Source organism: Phyllobates terribilis, unplaced genomic scaffold (genome assembly GCF_046119375.1).
Source record: "Phyllobates terribilis strain yellow unplaced genomic scaffold, ASM4611937v1 Scaffold_4__5_contigs__length_816908805, whole genome shotgun sequence".
Classification (NCBI taxonomy): Eukaryota; Metazoa; Chordata; class Amphibia; order Anura; family Dendrobatidae; genus Phyllobates; species Phyllobates terribilis.
In genome coordinates this window covers 672,810,049-672,834,226 of record NW_027362764.1, presented here as the reverse complement: position 1 = coordinate 672,834,226, position 24,178 = coordinate 672,810,049, and the positions used below count along the sequence as shown (strand labels likewise).

Sequence of the window (24,178 nt, the reverse complement as noted above, 5' to 3'; positions counted from 1 at the left end):
CCGGCTCTCTGTATATACTTGTATGTATGTGTCCTATACAGAAGCCGGTCACTGTCCTCTGTGTTAGGCGGTCCGGCTCTCTGTATATAATATACTGGTATGTATGTATCCTATACTGGAGCGGTCACTGTCCTCTGTGTTAGGAGGTCCGGCTCTCTGTATATACTTGTATGTATGTGTCCTATACAGGAGCCGGTCACTGTCCTCTGTGTTAGGAGGTCCTGCTCTCTGTGTATATACTGGTATGTATGTGTCCTATACAGGAGCCGGTCACTGTCCTCTGTTAGGAGGTCCGGCTCTCTGTATATACTTGTATGTATGTGCCCTATACAGGAGCGGTCACTGTCCTCTATGTTAGGCGGTTCGGCTCTCTGTATATAATATACTGGTATGTATGTATCCTATACTGGAGCGGTCACTGTCCTCTGTGTTAGGAGGTCCGGCTCTCTGTATATACTTGTATGTATGTGTCCTATACAGGAGCCGGTCACTGTCCTCTGTGTTAGGAGGTCCGGCTCTCTGTGTATATACTGGTATGTATGTGTCCTATACAGGAGCCGGTCACTGTCCTCTGTGTTAGGAGGTCCGGCTCTTTGTATATAATATACTTGTATGTATGTGTCCTATACAGGAGTCGGTCACTGTCCTCTATGTTAGGAGGTCCGGCTCTCTGTATATACTTGTATGTATGTGTCCTATACAGGAGCCGGTCACTGTCCTCTGTGTTAGGAGGTCCGGCTCTTTGTATATAATATACTTGTATGTATGTGTCCTATACAGGAGTCGGTCACTGTCCTCTATGTTAGGAGGTCCGGCTCTCTGTATATACTTGTATGTATGTGTCCTATACAGGAGCCGGTCACTGTCCTCTGTGTTAGGAGGTCTGGCTCTCTGTATATACTGGTATGTATGTATCCTATACTGGAGCGGTCACTGTCCTCTGTTAGGAGGTCCGGCTCTCTGTATATACTTGTATGTATGTGTCCTATACCGGAGCCGGTCACTGTCCTCTGTGTTAGGAGTTCTCGCTCTCTGTATATACTTGTATGTATGTGTCCTATACAGGAGCCGGTCACTGTCCTCTGTTAGGAGGTCCGGCTCTCTGTATATACTTGTATGTATGTGTCCTATACAGGAGCCGGTCACTGTCCTCTATGTTAGGAGGTCCGGCTCTCTGTATATACTTGTATGTATGTGTCCTATACAGGAGCCGGTCACTGTCCTCTGTGTTAGGAGGTCCGGCTCTCTGTATATACTTGTATGTATGTGTCCTATACAGGAGCTGTCACTGTCCTCTGTGTTAGGAGGTCCGGCTCTCTGTATATACTTGTATGTATGTGTCCTATACAGGAGCCGGTCACTGTCCTCTGTGTTAGGAGGTCCGGCTCTCTGTATATACTTGTATGTATGTGTCCTATACAGGAGCCGGTCACTGTCCTCTGTGTTAGGAGGTCCGGCTCTCTGTATATACTTGTATGTATGTGTCCTATACTGGAGCCGGTCACTGTCCTCTGTGTTAGGAGGTCCGACTCTCTGTATATACTTGTATGTATGTGTCCTATACAGGAGCGGTCACTGTCCTCTGTGTTAGGAGGTCCGGCTCTCTGTATATAATATACTTGTATGTATGTGTCCTATACAGGAGCCGGTCACTGTCCTCTGTGTTAGGAGGTCCGGCTCTCTGTATATACTTGTATGTATGTGTCCTATACAGGAGCCGGTCACTGTCCTCTGTGTTAGGAGGTCCGGCTCTCTGTATATACTTGTATGTATGTGTCCTATACAGGAGCCGGTCACTGTCCTCTGTGTTAGGAGGTCCGGCTCTCTGTATATACTTGTATGTATGTGTCCTATACAGGAGCCGGTCACTGTCCTCTGTGTTAGGAGGTCCGGCTCTCTGTATATACTTGTATGTATGTGTCCTATACAGGAGCCGGTCACTGTCCTCTGTGTTAGGAGGTCCGGCTCTCTGTATATAATATACTGGTATGTATGTGTCCTATACAGGAGCCGGTCACTGTCCTCTGTGTTAGGAGGTCCGGCTCTCTGTATATAATATACTGGTATGTATGTGTCCTATACAGGAGCCGGTCACTGTCCTCTGTGTTAGGAGGTCCGGCTCTCTGTATATACTTGTATGTATCCTATACTGGAGGTGGTTACTGGCCTCTGTGTTAGGAGCAGCTTCAGACTCTTAAGAGTATAATGCAAAAATCATCCCCAGCCCCTGTAAGAGCTGACAGGGGCCATAGCGGATACAGAGAGGAGACCGGAGTTCTCTGGGGTCTCCTATATGGCAGGAGTTACTTGATTTCATCTGCGTGGAGACTGAGTCAGCGGTCAGTCTGTCCTAATGGCTGCCGACTGGTGACATAATGATGCGCCCCATCTGCGCTGGATACCAGCAGGTATTAGCACCACAGTCTGATTCTATGAGCGAGTCTTATTCTGTGCCCTGCACTGATACTGTTAAATCCCCCGAATAGTACACGTTATACCCTTATTAGGGATGAACGAACCTGTGGAAGTTTGGGTTTGTCAAGTTCGAGCAAACTTTAATCCAAAGTTTGGTTTGAGTACCAGAACTGAGCCCAAACTTGAACCCGAACCCCATAGAAATCAATGAACTTCGGTGCTGGAATCTCACTCACACACGCATGCTCTCACTCACTCTTTCTTTTTTTTTCTCTTTCTTCTCCATGAGAAGTCCGTGTTCAGCATACAGCACTGGACACTTGGTGACCGCTACGAACCCTGAACTTTACAGTGTGGGTTAGCTCATCTCTAACACTAATTTAGTGCAGCCTCAGCCCTTCCCTGTCTTGTGCACGGTGACAAGTTTGTGACTATGTGATTTTGTTTACTTTTAAGAAATACAAATCCGCTTTAAAGGGAATCTGTCCGCACAGAACGACTGTTCAGACCAAGTGCAATCATTTATATACACCTTCCCAGTGCCAGGGCTGTGGAGTCGGTAAGCCGAACCTCTGACTCTTGACTCCTCAATTTCCATGACTCCGACTCCCTCATACGCGGCTCATGTTTAAGTGATAAATTTATTGTAGCACAGATTCATCTCAGCTAAAAGCCTAGACCCTTAGATCAGGAATAGGACAGACATTTATAGGACATTTCATAACTTTCCCAAATTCTTATGAAAAAATATTCCCCATAAACTGCATTGAACTACTGTACCCAATTCATTATATATTTTAGTAGTCGGTCCATTTTATACCGACTCCACAGCCCTGCTTCCCACCGGCTTGTTTTCCATCTATCTCCTCTTTTTCTATCCTCTTTGATAAGACAGCTCTGGCTTCATAGAGCGACAACAAGCAGGTTGTGAGGTGCATATAAATGTTTGGCCGCATCATGATGCACCGAGCTCCTGTACTTGGTTTAAGCAGTTGTTCTGCTCTGACAGCGTTCCTTTAAAAAGACTGTCAGCACAGAACGACTGTTCAAACCAAGTACAGTTGCTTGGTGTACTAAGGGGTGGCCAGACATTTATATACTCATGCGCATCTGCTTGTTGTTGCTCTATCGCCATCTATATTTTGATCAGACTTTTACATACAGTACAGACCAAAAGTTTGGACACACCTTCTCATTTAAAGATTTTTCTGTATTTTCATGACTTTGAAAATTGTACATTCACACTGAAGGCATCAAAACTATGAATTAACACATGTGGAATTATATACTTAACAAAAAAGTGTGAAACAACTGAAAATATGTCTTATATTCTAGGTTCTTCAAAGTAGCCACCTTTTGCTTTGATGACTGCTTTGCACACTCTTGGCATTCTCTTGATGAGCTTCAAGAGGTAGTCACCGGAAATGGTCTTCACTTAACAGGTGTGCCCTGTCAGGTTGAATAAGTGGGATTTCTTGCCTTTTAAATGGGGTTGGGACTATCAGTTGTGTTGTGCAGAAGTCACGTGGATCCACAGCTGATAGTCCTACTGAATAGACTGTTAGCTGCTTTTTTCTTGCCATAATACAAATTCTAAGTAAAGAAAAACGAGTGGGCATCATTACTTTAAGAAATGAAGGTCAGTCAGTCCGAAAAATTGGGCAAACTTTGAAAGTGTCCCCAAGTGCAGTTGCAAAAACCATCAAGCGCTACAAAGAAACTGGCTCACATGAGAACCGCCCCAGGAAAGGAAGACCAAGAGTCACCTCTGCTTCTGAGGATAAGTTTATCTGAGTCACCAGCCTCAGAAATCGCAGGTTAACAGCGGCTCAGATTAGAGACCAGGTCAATGCCACACAGAGTTCTAGCAGCAGACACATCTCTTCAACAACTGTTAAGAGGAGACTTTGTGCAGCAGGCCTTCATGGTAAAATAGCTGCTAGGAAACCACTGCTAAGGACAGGCAACAAGCAGAAGAGACTTGTTTGGGCTAAAGAACATAAGGAATGGTCAATAGACCAGTGGAAATCTGTGCTTTGGTCTGATGAGTCCAAATTTGATATCTTTGGTTCCAACCACCGTGTCTTTGTGCGACGCAGAAAAGGTGAACGGATGGACTCTACATGCCTGGTTCCCACTGTGAAGCATGGAGGAGGAGGTGTGATGGTGTGGGGGTGCTTTGCTGGTGACACTGTTGGGAATTTATTCAAAATTGAAGGCATACTGAACCAGCATGGCTACCACAGCATCTTGCAGCGGCATGCTATTCCATCCAGTTTGCGTTTAGTTGAATCATCGTTTATTTTTCAACAGGACAATGACCCCAAACACACCTCCAGGCGGTGTAAGGGCTATTTGACCAAGAAGGAGAGTGATGGGGTGCTACGCCAGATGACCTGGCCTCCACAGTCACCAGACCTGAACCCAATCGAGATGGTTTGGGAGGAGCTGGACCGCAGAGTGAAGGCAAAAGGGCCATCAAGTGCTAAGCTTCTCTGGGAACTCCTTCAAGATTGTTGAAGACCATTTCCGGTGACTACCTCTTGCAGCTCATGAAGAGAATGCCAAGAGTGTGCAAAGCAGTCATCAAAGCAAAAGGTGGCTACTTTGAAGAACCTAGAATATAAGACATATTTTCTGTTGTTTCACGCTTTTTTGTGAAGTATATAATTCCACATGTGTTAATTCATAGTTTTGATGCCTTCAGTGTGAATGTACAATTTTCATAGTCATGAAAATACAGAAAAATCTTTAACCGGTTCAGGACCGCCCACTGTACATAAACGTCGGCGCTGCCTGGGCTCTGTGCAGCGCCGACGTTTAAAAACGGTGGGTGGTCCCGCAGCGCTCAGGACCCCCAGGGTCCTGCTAGCGCTGCGGTACCGGTTCAGAGCGATAGCTCTGACATGTGGCATCATGGGGACCTGATTGGATCAGGTCCCCATGATGTTAACCTGTTCCTATCTTCTAGATGCCGCGATCCATAGCGATCGCGGCATTTAAAAGATAGGGACAGCCGGTGGTCGGCGATCGGGACCCCCCACATACCTGTCAGCGGCGGGGATCCCGGTGCTGTGACCTCTGACATCATCGAGACCTGATTGGCTCTGGTCTCGATGATGTCAGCGTCACACCAGCCAATCAGAGAGATCACCAGGGAAGTTTGTTTTAGCAACAAACTTTCCCGGGCGATCTGCCTGATAAATGCAGTTTCTCCTCCGATCTCAGTGAGAGAGCAGAGGAGAAACAGTGTGACAAGAGCTGTCAGCCTTGCCACTGTGAAAGTAAAAAAAAAATAAAATAAAAAAGAAAGTAAGAGTTAGGGTTAGTGAGTCTGTCAGATCAGATCAGTCCTGTCAGATCAGATCAGTCCTGTCAGATCAGATCAGTCCAGTCAGATCAGATCAGTCCAGTCAGATCAGATCAGTCCAGTCAGATCTGTCAGTCCAGTCAGATCTGTCAGTCCAGTCAGATCTGTCAGTCCAGTCAGATCTGTCAGTCCAGTCAGATCTGTCAGATCTGTCAGTCAGTCCAGTCAGATCTGTCAGTCAGTCCAGTCAGATCTGTCAGTCAGTCCAGTCAGATCTGTCAGTCAGTCCAGTCAGATCTGTCAGTCAGTCCAGTCAGATCTGTCAGTCAGTCCAGTCAGATCTGTCAGTCAGTCCAGTCAGATCTGTCAGTCAGTCCAGTCAGATCTGTCAGTCAGTCCTGTCAGATCTGTCAGTCAGTCCTGTCAGATCTGTGAGTCAGTCAGTCCTGTCAGATCTGTGAGTCAGTCAGTCCTGTCAGATCTGTGAGTCAGTCAGTCCTGTCAGATCTGTGAGTCAGTCAGTCCTGTCAGATCTGTGAGTCAGTCAGTCCTGTCAGATCTGTGAGTCAGTCAGTCCTGTCAGATCTGTGAGTCAGTCAGTCCTGTCAGATCTGTGAGTCAGTCAGTCCTGTCAGATCTGTGAGTCAGTCAGTCCTGTCAGATCTGTGAGTCAGTCAGTCCTGTCAGATCTGTGAGTCAGTCAGTCCTGTCAGATCTGTGAGTCAGTCAGTCCTGTCAGATCTGTGAGTCAGTCAGTCCTGTCAGATCTGTGAGTCAGTCAGTCCTGTCAGATCTGTGAGTCAGTCAGTCCTGTCAGATCTGTGAGTCAGTCAGTCAGTCAGTCAGTCCTGTCAGATCTGTGAGTCAGTCAGTCCTGTCAGATCTGTGAGTCAGTCAGTCCTGTCAGATCTGTGAGTCAGTCAGTCCTGTCAGATCTGTGAGTCAGTCAGTCCTGTCAGATCTGTGAGTCAGTCAGTCCTGTCAGATCTGTGAGTCAGTCAGTCCTGTCAGATCTGTGAGTCAGTCAGTCCTGTCAGATCTGTGAGTCAGTCAGTCCTGTCAGATCTGTGAGTCAGTCAGTCCTGTCAGATCTGTGAGTCAGTCAGTCCTGTCAGATCTGTGAGTCAGTCAGTCCTGTCAGATCTGTGAGTCAGTCAGTCCTGTCAGATCTGTGAGTCAGTCAGTCCTGTCAGATCTGTGAGTCAGTCCTGTCAGATCTGTGAGTCAGTCCTGTCAGATCTGTGAGTCAGTCAGTCAGTCAGTCAGTCAGTCCTGTCAGATCTGTGAGTCAGTCAGTCAGTCCTGTCAGATCTGTGAGTCAGTCAGTCAGTCCTGTCACACCGGTCCCGTCCTTTCAGTCCGGTCCGTTCAGTCCAGTCAAAAAAATATAAAAATAAAATGGCCCGTCAGACTTATACCGCAGAGGAGGTGTATGCCCTGCTGTGTTCTGACACTGATGACAGCGCAATCTCAGATGGAGATATGGATTTTGAGGGCTTTAGTAGCGGCGACACTGAGAGCCCAGAAATGAGCAGTGATTCTGTTCCATCCTCAAGCCCAAGGACCAGTACAGCAATAGGGGCAAATAGCGCTACTGGAGAAACGTCTCCAAATCAGGGAACACTGCCCAGTACAAGCGCTGTCCCTGCTACTAGTGAATTGGCGCACGCCAGTGTACAAGGGGCGTTGCCACATGATCTAGCATTTCCCAGATGGGAGGCTTCGGATTCGGCTGCTCCATTCAGCCCTGATTTCAACGCCACTCCTGGTATAAATGTGGAGGTGGAAGATTTTGGACCAATTCATTTTTTTAATTTGTTTTTTACAGACAGCTTGCTAGAGCATATTGTCGTGCAAACAAATTTATACGCGTCCCAATTCATAAGCCAGAATCCCCGATCTTACTATGCTAGGGCAAATTTATGGACACCAACTAATGTCCCGGAAATAAAAAAATTTTTAGGACTTACATTTGCCATGGGGCTTGTTAAAAAACCGAGCATTCGATCCTACTGGTCCAACCACCCTGTTCAAGCCACCCCTATGTTTTCAGTCATTCTGCCTAGGACCCGTTATGAAATGCTCATGCGGTTTTGGCATTTTAACGACAATAGTCAATGCCTGCCCAGAAATGCCCCAGAACATGACAGGTTATATAAAATTAGACCCATCATTGAAAATTTGTCAGAAAAATTCTTAAGCCTCTACACCCCAACACAAAATATTTCTATAGACGAGTCCCTTGTAAAATTCAAAGGAAGACTGCACCTCAAGCAATTTATCCCATCTAAAAGGGCAAGGTTTGGAATAAAGCTCTATAAAATGTGCAAAAGTTCAACCGGATACACATCCGCTTTTCGCATATATGAGGGGAAAGATAGCCAACTAAACCCACCAGGATGCCCTACTTATCTGGGGACATCTGGAAAAATTGTTTGGGAGCTGATAAGTCCATTTTTTCAAAAAGGCTACAATCTATATGTGGACAATTATTACACCAGCATACCCCTATTTAAAAGTCTGGTTGAACACAACATCGAGGCTTGTGGGACCATCCGTAAAAACCGTCAGGGGTTTCCACAACCATTGGTCAACCAAAAGTTTCAAAAGGGGCAGTCAGGGGCTGTACGCAACGGAGAGCTGCTTGCCATGAAATATAGGGATAAGAGGGATATTTTTGTCCTCAGCTCGATCCACACAGATGCCACAAGGGCCACTGTAGAACTAGGATCCACCACTCCGAAGCAAAAACCTGTGCCAGTCATTGACTACAACAAACACATGGGGGGTGTGGACCTTGCAGACCAGGTTCTACAGCCATACCAGGTATCAAGAAAGTCCTATACCTGGTATAAAAAGTTGGTTATTTATTTGTTTCAGGTGGCCACATACAATTCTTTTGTGTTGTACAAAAAAGCAGGAAATTCAGATCCTTTTCTTGATTATCAAGAAAAGGTAATTGAAAATCTTGTCTTTCAAAGTGTTAGCCCCGCTCATCCATTAGAATCTGAGGATGTGAAAAGACTCACTGAGCGACATTTTATTGCACTTATTCCAGCAACGGAAACAAGAAGGAACCCCCAGAAAAGATGTCGTGTATGTACTAAGAGAGCAATGAGGCGTGATACCCGCTACTATTGCCCACAATGCCCATCATTGCCAGCCTTATGCGTCACTGACTGCTTTAAAATCTTCCACACAGAACCACGTTTTTAAACTGTAAAAATGTATCCCAATTTGTCATTCAAACATTTGGTTCATTTAGTGAATGACACATTCGAGTAGAGCTCACTTAATTTCCAGGGGGGGTTCTCCAGAATCTAAACCTTCCATTGCGTGCTTGTTTCTGGAAATCATCCATTGAGTTAAAATGGTCACTAAACCCATAGATGAATTCCCAGAGGGGTTTCATTTCCAAAATGGGGTCACTTCAGGGGGGATTCTTTAGCTCTGGTACTCTGAAAAGTGCCAGAACAGCATAATCCCCCCTGAAGTGACCCCATTATAGAAATGACACCTCTGTGGGAATTCATCTATGGGTTTAGTGACCATTTACCTATCTACTTATTTTCCCACCACTAGATTAATTTATACAGAGGAGTAGATTGTAAAATTCGGTCACTTGTTGGGGGTTTCCTCTGTTTAGGCACCTCAGGGGCTCTCCAAATGCAACATGGCGTCCGCTATCCATTCCAGTCAAATTTCCATTCCAAAAGTCAAATGGCGCTCCTTACCTTCCAAGCCATGCCGTGTGCCCAAACAGTGGCTTTGCACCACATATGGGGTATCAGCGTGCTCAGGAGAAATTGCACAACACATTTTGGGGTCCATTTTTTCTGGCTGCCCTTGTGAAAATTAAAAATTTGAGGCTAAAGTAGCAGTTTTGTGTTAAAAATGTGTTTTTTTATTTTCACACTTCAACATTATAAAATTCTGTGAAGCCCCTGGGGGTTCAAGGTGCTCACCACACATCTAGATAAGTTCCTTGAGGGGTCTAGTTTCCAAAATGGGGTCACTTGTTGGGGGTTTCCTCTGTTTAGACACCTCTGGGGCTCTCCAAATGCAACATGGCGTCCGCTATCCATTCCAGTCAAATTTCCATTCCAAAAGTCAAATGGCGCTCCTTACCTTCCAAGCCATGCCGTGCACCCAAACAGTGGCTTTGCACCACATATGGGGTATCAGCGTGCTCAGGAGAAATTACACAACACATTTTGGGGTCCATTTTTTCTGGCTGCCCTTGTGAAAATTAAAAATTTGAGGTTAAAGTAGCAGTTTTGTGAAAAAAAGTTAAATGTTCATTGTTTTCTTCCACATTCCAAAAATTCCTGTGAAGCACCTGAAGGGTTAATAAACTTCTTGAATGTGGTTTTGAGCACCTTGAGGGGTGCAGTTTTTAGAATGGTATCACTTTTGGGTATTTTCTGTCATAAAGGCTCCTCAAAGTCACTTCAAATAAGATGTGGTCCCTAAAAAAAAAATGTTTTTGTAAATTTTGTTGTAAAAATGAGAAATCGCTGGTCAACTTTTAACCCTTATAGCTTCCTAACAAAAAAAAATTTTGGTTCCAAAATTGTGCTGATGTGAAGTAGACATGTGGGCAATGTTATTTATTAACTATTTTGTGTGATATATCTCTCTGATTAAAGGGCATGAAAATTCAAAGTTTGGAAATTGCAAAATTTTCGCCAAATTTCCGATTTTTTTCACAATCAAACGCAAGTGATATCAAAGAAATTTTACCACTATCATGAAGTACAATATGTCACAAAAAAACAATCTCAGAATCAGGGGGATCCGTTGAAGCGTTCCAGAGTAATTACCTCATAAAGTGACAGTGGTCAGAATTGAAAAAATTGGCCCGGTCACGAAGGCAAAAACAGGCTCTGGCGCGAAGTGGTTAAATGAGAAGGTGTGTCCAAACTTTTGGTCTGTACTGTACATAATTCCACTTGTATTTTTTTAATGGGTGCGGGGGGGGGTTGTCAGATGATTTGAACTTATGTATTTTTTCATATTTTTTAAAATATTTTTTTTCTACTTCTCACTGTATTTGTTAATCCCCTTAGGGGACTTGAACCCACCATCGTCTGATCGCTTGTATCATATACAGCAATATCATAATACTGCTGTATATAGCAAAAATCACAATCTTCTATGAACACCAAACAGAAGTCGGTGTTCACAGGAGCCTTCCTCAAACCTCTGGCAAGCATGGCAACCCATCGGCACCCCATGATTGCAGACGGGCATATAGAATGATGAGCTCCCCATGCTGCATTCAGAGATTGACAGTGGCATTTAATAGGTTAACAGCTTGTTAGAAGCAGATAGTGGCTGAATATCACAGCCATGATCCAGTGGCAAAGATGTGAACTCAGTTCCTGACCTGTATCAAAATCAATGGGCCAGCTCATAGCATGAGTAACGGGTAAGGGGTCATATGTCAGTAAGGGGTTAACCACAGTGAGAAAATCACTTAGATCAGCCCAGTAGCTGAAATGGGTGAAGGAGAACACACAAAACTTTCCAGATGGTTATTTAGCCGAAAAGTTGCTTTTATTTCTTAATGTTTTCTGATCATGTTCATATCAGGGCTGTAGCCTCACTCTATCTTAATTGGGTAGCATAAAACTTAGGACACAGCAAGAGATAATGCAATTTATATATTTTTTTCCAGAATAACAAAGATCTGAAGCGCATCCAGCAATGGCCAAAAGCAAAGGAAAAGGACAGAAACAAAAGAATGTATTTCACATTGCCAACACTAAGAGTGTGAAAGCCAAAAATAAAGCAAAGCCTGTAATGTCCAACCTGAAGAAGGTAAGATGTGAGCGAGGACCCGGCTGATGCTACCTGGAGTCTGTATTCTTCATGCTTTTCTTTTTTAAATTTAAAGATCAATGCTGCAACAAGTGACAAAATCAGCAAAGTAAACCAGGCTTTTACCCAGCTGCACAAAAATGTGGCCCAGATAAAGAAGATGCCCGCAGCAGGACCAAAGGAGAGTCAGGTCAGTGAGTGCAAGACATTAGGGTATAGATCATGGGCCCGATTCCTTAAAGGGAAGGTGCTGCAATTTTTATTTTTGTATTAATAATTATTGATTATATAATCAATTATTTGTAATACAAAGTTAAATTCGGTGTTTTTTTTTTTTTTTATTTATTTTATTTTTTTTTCTGCAGCCACTGGGAGCTGCCATTTGCATTTCCTGGTGTGTTACGACACTTACCGCAACTCCTGTACATAGGAATCTGCGGTCGCTGTCCGATTACATCTCCTGCTGTGACCTGGGCTTTTCATGTCACAGCTGTGGGAGGAGATCGGCACCATTTTTGTTAAGCCCACAGCATATGCTGCGGGCTACACTTTCCCCCTGTCACTGCTCAGCCAAGTGGTGACAGGAGCTGCTGGATTGGGAGTGATGACAGGAGATGCAGGAAGCGGAGGTCCTGGATGGGGTGAGTATCAGCGGCGGGAAGCAGTGATCGCAGTAGTACAATATAAGGCTGCAGATCACTGCTCACCGCCGTTTTCAGAGCACAGTAGAGAAATCATCACTCTGCTGTGATCTCAACACAGTGACTCTGCTTTATATGGGGCCATTATAGTGTATGGAGGACTATGTGGGGCCATTATACTATATGGAGGAGTATATGGGGAATCTAGGGGGTTCAATAGTATCAAAATTACTTTGTAAGGTCCGCAAAGCTATGAGATATGCTCTGCCATGACTCCGCTGAAATTATATCTATCTATCTACAGTACAGACCAAAAGTTTGGACACACCTTCTCATTTAAAGATTTTTCTGTATTTTCATGACACTGAAAATTGTACATTCACACTGAAGGCATCAAAACTATGAATTAACACATGTGGAATTATATACTTAACAAAAAAGTGTGAAATAACTGAAAATATGTCTTATATTCTAGGTTCTTCAAAGTAGCCAACTTTTGCTTTGATGACTGCTTTGGCATTCTCTTGATGAGCTTCAAGAGGTAGTCACCGGAAATGGTCTTCCAACAATCTTGAAGGAGTTCCCAGAGATGCTTAGCACTTGTTGGCCCTTTTGCCTTCACTCTGTGGTCCAGCTCACCCCAAACCATCTCGATTGGGTTCAGGTCTGGTGACTGCGGAGGCCAGGTCATCTGGCGTAGCACCCCATTACTCTCCTTCTTGATCAAATAGCCCTTACACAGCCTGGAGGTGTATTTGGGGTCATTGTCCTGTTGAAAAATAAATGATGGTCCAACTAAACGCAAACCGGATGGAATAGCATGCCACTGCAAGATGCTGTGGTAGCCATGCTGGTTCAGTATGCCTTCAATTTTGAATAAATCCCCAACAGTGTCACCAGCAAAGCACCCCCACACCATCACACCTCCTCCTCCATGCTTCACGGTGGGAACCAGGCATGTAGAGTCCATCCGTTCACCTTTTCTGCGTCGCACAAAGACACGGTGGTTGGAACCAAAGATCTCATATTTGGACTCATCAGACCAAAGCACAGATTTCCACTGGTCTAATGTTCATTCCTTGTGTTCTTTAGCCCAAACAAGTCTCTTCTGCTTGTTGCCTGTCCTTAGCAGTGGTTTCCTAGCAGCTATTTTACCATGAAGGCCTGCTGCACAAAGTCTCCTCTTAACAGTTGTTGAAGAGATGTGTCTGCTGCTAGACCTCTGTCTGGAATTGACCTGGTCTCTAATTTGAGCTGCTGTTAACCTGCGATTTTTGAGGCTGGTGACTCGGATAAACTTATCCTCAGAAGCTGAGGTGACTCTTGGTCTTCCTTTCCTGGGGCTGTCCTCATGTGACCCAGTTTCTTTGTAACGCTTGATGGTTTTTGCAACTGCACTTGGGGACACTTTCAAAGTTTTCCCAATTTTTCGGACTGACTGACCTTCATTTCTTAAAGTAATGATGGCCACTCGATTTTCTTTACTTAGCTGCTTTTTTTCTTGCCATAATACAAATTCTAAAAGTCTATTCAGTAGGACTATCAGCTGTGTATCCGCCAGACTTCTGCACAACACAACTGATGGTCCCAACCCCATTTATAAGGCAAGAAATCCCACTTATTAATCGTGACAGGGCACACCTGTGAAGTGAAAACCATTTCTGGTGACTACCTCTTGAAGCTCATCAAGAGAATGCCAAGAGTGTGCAAAGCAGTCATCAAAGCAAAAGGTGGCTACTTTGAAGAACCTAGAATATAAGACATATTTTCAGTTGTTTCACACTTTTTTGTTAAATATATAATTCCACATGTGTTAATTCATAGTTTTGATGCCTTCAGTGTGAATGTACAATTTTCAAAGTTATGAATATACAGAAAACTCTTTAAATGAGAAGGTGTGTCCAAACTTTTGGTCTGTACTGTATATCTGGCAAAAATTAAGAGACCACTGCACCGTTTTCTAAAAATCACCATCTCTACATGTCTGACTTCCATTCCAGTGCAACCAAAGTCCACCTCATTCTACTTAATGATTAGGTGATCACCTGAACCAAATCTTATGTAACGAGGGAAAGTATAAAAAACACTGCTGTGGTCGTCACAATCCTCTTGTTGCAATAGGACAAGCTGGATGGCAAAACAAGTGCTAGGAATAGCCCAAAAGTAATGTGAATGAAAAAATAACTTTTAACCATGCCAAAGGAGTTGAAAAGAAAAGTTTTGAGTGAGGAAAAGAAGGGCTTAATTCTGGCTTTACTAGCCGAGGGATACAGTGAGCGTCATGTTGCCTCCATCCTTAAAATTTCAAAGACAGCAGTCCATTACAACAAGGTCAAGCAGCAGACATTGGGGACAGCAGACATTGGGGACCGGCAGAGGGCAAAAGCGATTCTCCACTAACCGGGATGACCGTCATCTTATTCGAATGTCACTCAGCAACCGCAGGATGACATCAAGTGACCAACAAAAGGAAATGGCAACTGGGGTGAAGTGCACGGCAAGAACAGTTCATAACAGGCTCCTAGAGGCCTCAAGTCATGTAAAGCTAGAAAAAAGCTTTTCATCAATGAGAAGCAAAGGGAGAGCCATGCTGAAGTTTGCCAAAGACCATAAGGATTGGACCATAGAGGACTGGAGTAAGGTAATCTTCTCTGATGAGTATAATTTTCAGCTTTGCCGAACACCTGGTCGTCTAATGGTTAGACGGAAACCTGGAGAGGCATACAGGCCACAGAGTCTTGCACCCGCTGTGAAATTTGATGGAGGATGGCTAAGTGCCCACGATGCAGAAATGCTCCGGATTTTTCCTGAGCGTTTCTGCATCTCCCTGGCAGAAAAAACGCATGTGGATTGTACATGCTTTTTTTCTGCCAGGGACAAGCGGAAGTGAAGCGTTCTTCACTTGCTTTTCCGTATGCGGGTTGTCAAGCGCTTTCCAAGCAATTTTAGCATCACTTGGAAAGTGCTTGACAACTTGGTCACACTATATAAATCTATGCAACCGGCATGGATTTATATACTGTGACCGAAAGAATGGTAAAAAATAAATATATACTTACCTTCTGATGGCCCCTGGTGTCCTTGTCTTGGCTTGTTGGCACCTCGCGGTAGACTAAAGGACCTGCCGACGTCATCGGTCGCGTGACCCGTCACATGACTAAATGACGTCACCGCAGGTCCTTAAGTCTGCCGCGAGCTGCCGGCAAGCCAGGACAAAGACACCGGGGGCCATCAGAAGGTACGTATAATATTTCTTTTTATCTTTTTTTTTTTTTTTTTTTTGCAGGTACTGTGGTACCCGGGTCTGGAGGAGAGTCTCCTCTTCTCCAAACCCGGGTACCATCTGCACATTTAAACACATGTTGTCCGCATGTACAGATGCAGTGATGCGGATTACATGCAATCCAATGCAAGTAAATGGTGGCAAAAACGCCACGATTCCGCAAAATAATTGGTAGTGCTGCGGATTTTTCCGCAATGATAATCCGCAGCGGAAATTTCCGCAGCATGTGCACATGCGGATTATCATTGGGGAACATGGCAGACCTTCTACCAAGCGTTTTTCTTTATCGCTTCATTGGGGGACACAGGACCATGGGTGTATGCTGCTGTCGCTAGGAGGTTGACACTAGGCAAAAACGAAATAGCTCCTCCTCCGCAGTATACACCCGCCTACAGGCACCAAGCTCACCAGTTTAAGCTTAGTGTCTGTAGAAGGTAGACTGGATCCTAACAGATCCAACCCTGTTGTGTTTTATTAATACTTGTTCTTTATTTTTTAGATACAGCTCTTCAGGGTTAACAGGTAACACTGCGTCCCCTGTTATCCCCATTCTCAAGCGACTGAGAGAGCAGTGTGGCATTGCCCACTCTCGGACCCGCTGGGCAGGACCTATCCCCTGTCACCTCACTGTGTCTGAGTGATTCCTGGTGGCCAGTCCTTGCCTATTCCCCACACCAGCCCCCTCCTCGGAGCGGCCTGGGAGGGAGACGGTGGTCCCTGCGGTGACCTTCCCCCAGATTCTGGGGTTGACACAGTCAGAAGGAAGAGCCAGGATCTCCCCCCTATCCACGGAGGACCTCCTGTGACCATCCCCAGAAGGGGATAAAAAGAAGTATCGGGACCCTAAAAAAAGGACAGAAAGGTACATCTCCTGCTGTCTCACAACCGCAGGTCCCAGGCCCCCAGCGCTGCCTGTCCTACCCGCTTCTCCCCCTCCCTCTCATCAAACATGGCGCTTACTTCAGCAGCACTTTCCAGGCCACGCCCCCTCTCGTATCTGCAGCGTCCTCATTCCCCACCTCCTTCCTCCCCATTATGCGCGGCAAAACTGCCCGCGCTTTCTCCGGGGGGCGTCTCTGGTGGGCCGTTCCTGTTACCGGCAGGTACACGCCCCCTCCGGCAATTCAACCAATCAGGGCCGTGGAACATTGTGACGCTTCCACCACGCCCACAAGCCCTCCCACGGACCTATCAGCGGCCGGGTCCTTTAAGCCCGCCCCCTTTCCTTCCGCCTATCAGAGCCTCGGCGCCCCTCGTCATCAGGGCCCTCTACGCCGACGCCATCACTCTGCCTGGCTGCTTCATCACCGCAGCTCTGCTCTTGACTCCGGCGGCACCACTCTGCCTGGCAACAGCCCGCTCCAGCCTGAGCTCCGGAGTTCCGACGGGGGACACGGGACCGTGGCCACTTCAGGATTGGGTAGGCTCTGCCCTGGCACCGACCCACAGGCTCCCTCCTCTGCAGTATCCCTGGTCAGGCACATATTTCCAAACCCAGGGAGCTCTCTGTCCGTCTTTCTCACATAGTCACATACTACGCCTGTGCTCTTTGCGGTACTAAGTGGCCCACGGGTCTCACAACAGCTTTCTGCTCGACCTGCAAACCTCCCGCCATGCTGGCACCCCAAGATCCCCCCGCCACCCAGGATGAAGGAACTCCCTCTCCTCCGGAGTGGGCTGTTGCTATGTCTCAGTCTGTCTGACATCACCAAGGTATCTCAATCTCTGGTGCAGGTCCTAGAACGCTTGCCTTTGTTATCCACGGCCACCAGTGCTCTGAACGTTCCCATGGACGGTTCTCAGGCACCACTGCCCCCTCCTCCCAAGGGCAGACTGAGAGCACGTTCTCAGAAACGGACTCGCACAAGCTCATCCTCCAGCTCTCCAGACTCCAAGATGCTCCCTGCATCTCGCACCTCTTCCCCGGAGGTCGCCCTGGGATCTAACTCTGCATCTGATTCAGACTCTGGTTCCGACACGGACCAATATTCCAAGATCCAGGACATGATTGACAGCCTTATATTGGCCGTTAATCAGACTCTGCACGTTAAAGAGGACGAGAGCCCTTCTTAGGACTACTCCTTTTCCTTCAAGAGAATTAAGCGCCCGGCACGCACTTTTTCTAACCATACAGAATTTAACGGTGTCTTTCAGAAACAGTGGGAGCATCCAGAAAAGCGCTTCACAGGAAAGAAACAGTTAAACATGCTATACCCGTTTAACCATGACCTTGTCAGTAAATGGATGGAGTCCCCATCAGTGGATCCTCCTGTCTCTCGCCTCTCAGCCAAAACGGTGCTGTCTCTTCAAGACGGTTCCTCCCTTAAGCACACTATGGATAGACAGGTTGAGGCCTTGGCTAAGTCAGCCTTTGTGGCTGCTGGCGCCTTCCTTTGCCTCAACTTGGGTATTAAAAGCAGTGTCCGCATGGGCCAAACAGCGTAGGCAGGGCATCTTAACGGGGGCTTCCCCGGACGATCTAGCTGACCTATCGGATCAGATCGGCCACGCAGGGAAATATCTGATCACGGCGTCCCTTGACGCCGCTGCCTGCTCAGCCCGTGTCTCTAGCAATCTTATTGCCTTACGTAGAATTCTTTGGCTGAAGGCTTGGAGCGCCAACCCGGCTTCCAAAAAATCTCTAACAAATCTTCCTTTTCAGGGCTCCAGGCTGTTTGGGTCTAAGTTAGACCAGATCATTTCTGATGCCACTGGGGGCAAGAGCACCTCCCTTCCCCAGCTCTGACCAAAACGCCCCTTTCCTAGGAGACGTTCCGGTCCTTTCGTCAGTTCGCTCAACCGGGCCCCTCCTCTCAACAGGACCGTACCCCAGCACCGCGAGAGAGACGTAAGCCTTCCTTTAGGCCCACTCCCAACTGGCGCGCAAAGGGTCGCTCCTCCAAGTCCTCTGGATCCCGATCACAATCCAACAGATTTTCCTCAGCATGATGGGTCACTCTCACCTGGGACTTCTCCCAGGGTGGGCGGCCATCTACTTCTGTTCCAAGACTCTTGGGTCTCGGCGATAGAAGACGCCTGGGTTAAGGAGACTGTGACCTCCGGCTCCAAAATCGAATTCAACGCCAGGCCAGGAACACGATTTCTCAGGTCCCGCCCCCCACAACCATCTCTGCAACCCGGCTTCCTTCAGGCCGTTTTTTACTCCAATCTTTTCATTGTTCCAAAAAAGGACGGCTCACTACATCCGATCCTGGATCTCAAACAGCTAAACCGACAAGTAGGCACCCGGCACTTCAGAATGGAGTCCCTCAGGTCGGTAATCGCCTCGATGGAAGCCGAAGAATATCTATGTTCAGTGGACATTCAGGATGCGTATCTTCACATCCCTATCTGCGCATCACATTAGAAGTTCCTTTGCTTTTCCTTTCAGAACGCACATTACCAGTTCATTTCCCTCCCCTTCGGCCTCGCTTCCGCCCCGAGGGTTTTCACGAAGGTAATGGCGACGGTCATGGCCATTCTACGAGCCAGGGGGATTGTAATTATCCCCTACCTCGACGACCTGTTAATCAAAGGCCCCACATTCAGGGACTGTCTCCACAGCCTCCAGATTACCTTGAACACACTCTCTCGCTTAGGCTGGCTGATCAACACAGACAAATCATCCCTGGTCCCATCTCAACGTGTAACCTTCCTAGGGATGCAGTTCGACACGACCCGTGCCCGGGTCCTTCTTCCGAGGGAAAAGTTAAAACACTCTCCATTGGGGGATCCACCTTCTCTCCGACCCAAGTCCACGCTCCCTTCGCCTATGCATGAGTGTCCTGGGAAAAAATGGTGGCAGCTATGGAGGCAGTGCCGTTTGCCCAGTTCCATACCCGGCCTCTTCAACTGTCCCTTCTGTCTGCTTGGGACAACAACCCGTCATCTCTAGATCGACGCACCAGGTTACCTCTTCAAGTGAGAAGGTTACTAACCTGGTGGACGCACCCCTCTTCCTTCAGACTCGGGAGGTCATTCCTACCGCTTCGCTGGCAGGTGGTCACGACCGATGCCAGCCTCATCGGTTGGGGGGCAGTCTTCCTTCACCACATGGTGCTTGGCCGGTGGAGCCCCCACGAAGTCTCCCTACCGATCAACATCTTGGAGATGAGGGCAATTTACCTGGCGTTGCGTCACTGGCAGGAGATCCTAGCAGGTTTCCCAGTCCGCGTACAATCGGACAATGCCACGGCCGTGGCATACATTAACCATCAGGGAGGAACGCGCAGCAAGCCCGTCTTGAAAGAGGTGGCAAGAGTGCTAGTTTGGGCCGAGAGGACAGTTCCGGCAATCTCAGCAGTCCACATTTCGGGGGTCGACAATTAGGCGGCCGACTTCCTCAGTCGGCAGGGCCTTGCCTCAGTAGAATGGTCTTTCCATCCCGAGGTGTTTCATCAGATTTGCTTATGGTGGGGCACGCCGGTCGTCGACCTCATGGCTTCTCTGTTAAACCAAAAGGTCCCATCCTTTGTAGCTCGGTCCCGCGACCCGCTAGCGATCGCTCAAGACGCACTAGTCATATCATGGGCTCAGTTCCAGCTGCCCTATCTCTTTCCCCCTCTACCTTTTGATCCCTCGAGTCGTCAAAAAGATCAAGACAGAAGGAGTACCGGTAATTCTAGTAGCCCCCGATTGGCCCAGACGGGTCTGGTACGCAGATCTAGTAAACCTGCTCGTCGACTCCCCCTGGAGACTACTAGACTGTCCGGATCTCCTCTCTCAAGGACCTATTCTTCATCAGAGTTCTCGTTCTCTGAAGTTAATGGCATGGTCGTTGAGGCCGCAGTGTTGAGGAAGGCGGGTTTTGCTGACCACGTCATTCAGACACTAATTAACGCCAGAAAACCTGCTACCTCGCGCATATACAACAGAACCTGGAGAGCATTTTTTCGTCACTGCGAACAAGATCAGCTAGCTCCCATGTCCTTTTCGTTACCGGTCATTTTAGCCTTTCTTCAGTCTGGCCTGGATGCGGGACTCTCTCTAAGCACTCTCAAAGGCCAAGTTTTGGCCTTGTCCATTCTATTCCAACGTAACTTGGCACGCCGTCCTCGGGTCAAGACTTTTCTACAAGGGGTGGCTCACCTGGCGCCGTCTTATCGCCCTCCAGTGGACCCATGGGACCTTAATATGGTCCTAAGCGTTCTCCAACAGCCCCGTTTGAACCCATTCAGGACATCTCAGCCTCTCTTCTCTCCTGGAAGGTGGCTGTTACCTCAATTAGGAGGGTTGCAGAGCTCGCAGCCCTCTCATGTCGGTCACCTTTTCTGGTCTTCCATCAAGACAAGGTAGTGCTCAGGCCGGTGCCTACCTTTTTGCCCAGAGTAGTCTCCTCTTTCCACATCAATGAGGACATTGTTTTACCTTCTTTCTGCCCGGCTCCAGTGCATCCACGGGAGAAATCCCTACATAAACTGGATCTGGTCAGACCTCTATGAGTGTACCTTTCTAGAATGGCTTCCCTTCGGCGTTCGGATGCCCTGTTTGTCATCCCTGAGGGGCGTCGCAAGGGTCTTCCTGCTTCCAAGTCAACCATCGCCCGTTGGATACGTTCGACAATTTTGGAGGCATATCGCGTCTCAGACAAACCTCCCCCTCCGGGAGTAAGGACTCACTCCACCCGGGCGGTGGGGACTTCTTGGGCGGTTCGCCATCAGGCTTCGGCTTCTCAAATCTGAAAGGCTGCAACGTGGTCTTCACTCCACACCTTTTCAAGGTTTTACAAGGTCCACACTTATTCTTCGGCTGATGCCAGTCTTGGACGGAAGGTCCTGCAGGCGGCGGTTGCCCGCAGTCTGACCTAGTCTGTGACTATTTTGTGTTCTCCCACCCAAGGGACTGCTTTAGGACGTCCCATGGTCCTGTGTCCCCCAATGAAGCGATAGAGAGAGGGATTTTTGGTACTAACCGTAAAATCTCTTTCTTGGAGCCTTCATTGGGGGACACAGCACCCTCCCTGATTTTGGGCATATGTCCAGTTGGCCCTCTTGGGCATCTCATTTAGTTTTCACGGTTGTGCCCCATTGGGCATTGCATAGTTGGTTATTTTATGTTTCTCCTACTGCTTTAGCCACTAACTAGTGAGCTTGGTGCCTGTAGGCGAGTGCATACTGCAGAGGAGGAGCTATTTCGTTTTTGCCTAGTGTCAACCTCCTAGCGACAGCAGCATACACCCATGGTCCTGTGTCCCCCAATGAAGGCTCCAAGAAAGATTTTACAGTGAGTACCAAAAATCCCTCTTTTAAGCATTTCTGCAGTGGAATTGCCGCTGCGGAAATGCTGAAACGCATAGTGGGCACACAGCCGATCAGTGATGATCTTGGGATGCTTCAGCAAGGCTGGAATTGGGCAGGTGAATCTTTGCGAAGGACGTATGAATCAAGCTGCATACAAGGTTATCCTTGAAAAACACTTGCTTCCTTCTGCTCAGGCAATGTTCCCCCCAAGTCTGAGGACTGGTTTTTCCAGCAGGACAATGCCCCATGCCACACAGCTAGGTCAATCAATGTGTGGATGTAGGAGCACCACATCAAGACCCTGTCATGGCCAGCCCAATCTCCAGACCTGAACCCCATTGAAAACCTCTGGAATGTAATCAAGAAGAAGATGGATAGTCACAAGCCATCAAACAAAGAACTGCTTACATTTTTGTGCCAGGAGTGGCATAAGGTCACCCAAAAGCAGCGTGAAAGACTGGTGGAAAGCATGCCAAGACGCATGAAAGCGGTGATTAAAAATCATGGTTATTCCACCAAATTATGATTTCTGAACTCTTCCTGAGTTAAAACATGAGTATTGTTGTTTCTAAATGAGTAAGAACTTGTTTTCTTTACATTATTTGAGGTCTGAAAGCACTGCTTCTTTTTTTATTATTTTGACGATTTCTCATTTGCTGCAAATAAATACAAAATTTTTAGCTTTGAATTTGAGACATGTTGTCAGTAGTTTATAGAATTTAACAACAATGTACATTTCACTCAAATATACCTATAAAGAAAAAAATTTGAGAAAATGAAAATTTTGCAGTGGTCTCTTAATTTTTGCCAGAGCTGTATATGTCAAGTAGAACTTCTACGATGGGGCCCATGATTTCTATGTACGCCCCTGCCCTGGTGATACACCCCCCAGAGCTGTGAATCTAATGGCCATCATAATGATCCTCCCCCACACCACAGAACAGTGCATCTAATGCCCATAGAAGTAGGCAGAGCTCGGTCACGCATTTCTATGGGAGCAGTAGTGTAATGTGTGACCCTTCTCTGTCCACTGCTATAAGAATAGTAATGCAGTGAACGGAGCAGGGTCACACATTACACCACTGCTCCCATAAAAGTGGATGGAGCAGGGTGTGCTGCTGTTTACTTAGTGATGCTTTTATTAAAATAGGACATGTAGGGAACTTGTGCATACAGCCTTTACATTGCCCATTAGGTGTGAACACAAGATGTGACAGCAGTGGGGGTCACCTGCCACTCTGGAGGGGTCTAATATGTGGGCGCTGACTGCTTAGAGGACAGTGTCTTTTTTCCGTTCACTTCATTTTGTAATTTTGTGCTTCGTGGATATGATCTCATATATGGTGCCATGTGGGGTATTTTGTAGCCCTGTGGGGTACTTTGTACCCTTGAGATTTTTCCCGCAGTGTCTGTTACCTGCAAACGTTACTGATGTGATTATGACTAGTTTTGAGGGAGTCTTTAGTGTAGATTATTTCCAGACTGGATATAATTTTTCATGTTTTGCCCTATAGGGATAGATGGTCTTTTACTCTCATTGCAGAACTTAGGGTGTTTTGGGGTCTTATTGGAAGTGGGGGGGGGGACGACGACGACGACACGGGACTAATAAAAATTTTATATATATATATCTCCTATGCTGACCTTAAATGCTACATTTTACCTTGTAATTAAAGCACCTCCAGCATTATTTTTTATTTCAGGGCTGGAGTGGCGCCACCAATGTAAGTTCCCTGACCTGAGTATCATACTCACCAGCCACCATCTTCAGCTGTTCCCGGCTCCGTTCTGGTCGTGTGCCACCATCTGACCAGAACTCAAAGGTATCAGTCACAAGCTCTGTGTAAATCTATTGAGTCTCTTTTTGGCTTTCATAGAGTTACGTTGAATTGGAACTTCTGGATCGCCCAGCAAATGCTGGAGCGATCAGACAGGTTCCAAAGTACTGTAGACCGACCGGAGCGGGGCCGAGAACAGATGAAGATGGCTGCGGGTAAGTATAAGGCTATGTTCACACGTTGCGTTTTTCCGCAGGCAAAACTTGCTCTCTTGGCAGTAAAGAAGCAGCTTCAAAAAAGCAGGTTTTGCCCAGTTTTTGTCTCGTGTGCATGCTGATAAAGATTTATTCCCTCCCCACCCAAAAAAAACCATGATGCAATTTCCTTAGGTTTTTGCAGCAAAACTTGATACCTGCATTTTTTAAAACTACCCACTGCTATCTATGGGTGAAAAAACGCTGCAAAAGGTAACCTACAAGGAGTTTGTATGGTGTCCCAGTGTTTGCATGGGTTTCCTCTCTCACTCCAAAGACATACTGATAGGGAAATTTAGATTGTGAGCCCTAATGGGGACAGTGCCCATAATGTCTAAAGCGCTGTGGAATTATTGCTGCTATAGAAGTGAGTAAAATAAGTAAACCTTGTTTTCCAATTGTTACATATAGATGTAGTGGTATGGGTGCGTGTCC

General features: G+C 46.7%; 1 protein-coding gene across 3 annotated transcripts in view; it reads left to right on the top strand.

Annotated features, from left to right (window-relative positions):
* Positions 1-24,178, top strand: part of RBIS (ribosomal biogenesis factor) — a 43,913-nt gene that overhangs the window by 19,042 nt on the left and 693 nt on the right. The window contains exons 2-4 of one of the 3 annotated variants that reach the window (XM_073679528.1): positions 10,375-10,637; positions 11,406-11,548; positions 11,625-11,738. In XM_073679528.1, coding sequence (XP_073535629.1) covers positions 11,435-11,548; positions 11,625-11,738 — 228 coding nt within the window. In that variant the 5' untranslated portion in view covers positions 10,375-10,637; positions 11,406-11,434. Of the gene's footprint in view, positions 1-4,728; positions 5,014-10,374; positions 10,638-11,405; positions 11,549-11,624; positions 11,739-24,178 lie in introns of all 3 variants that reach the window. The other 2 variants (XM_073679529.1, XM_073679527.1) reach the window with 2 other exon arrangements.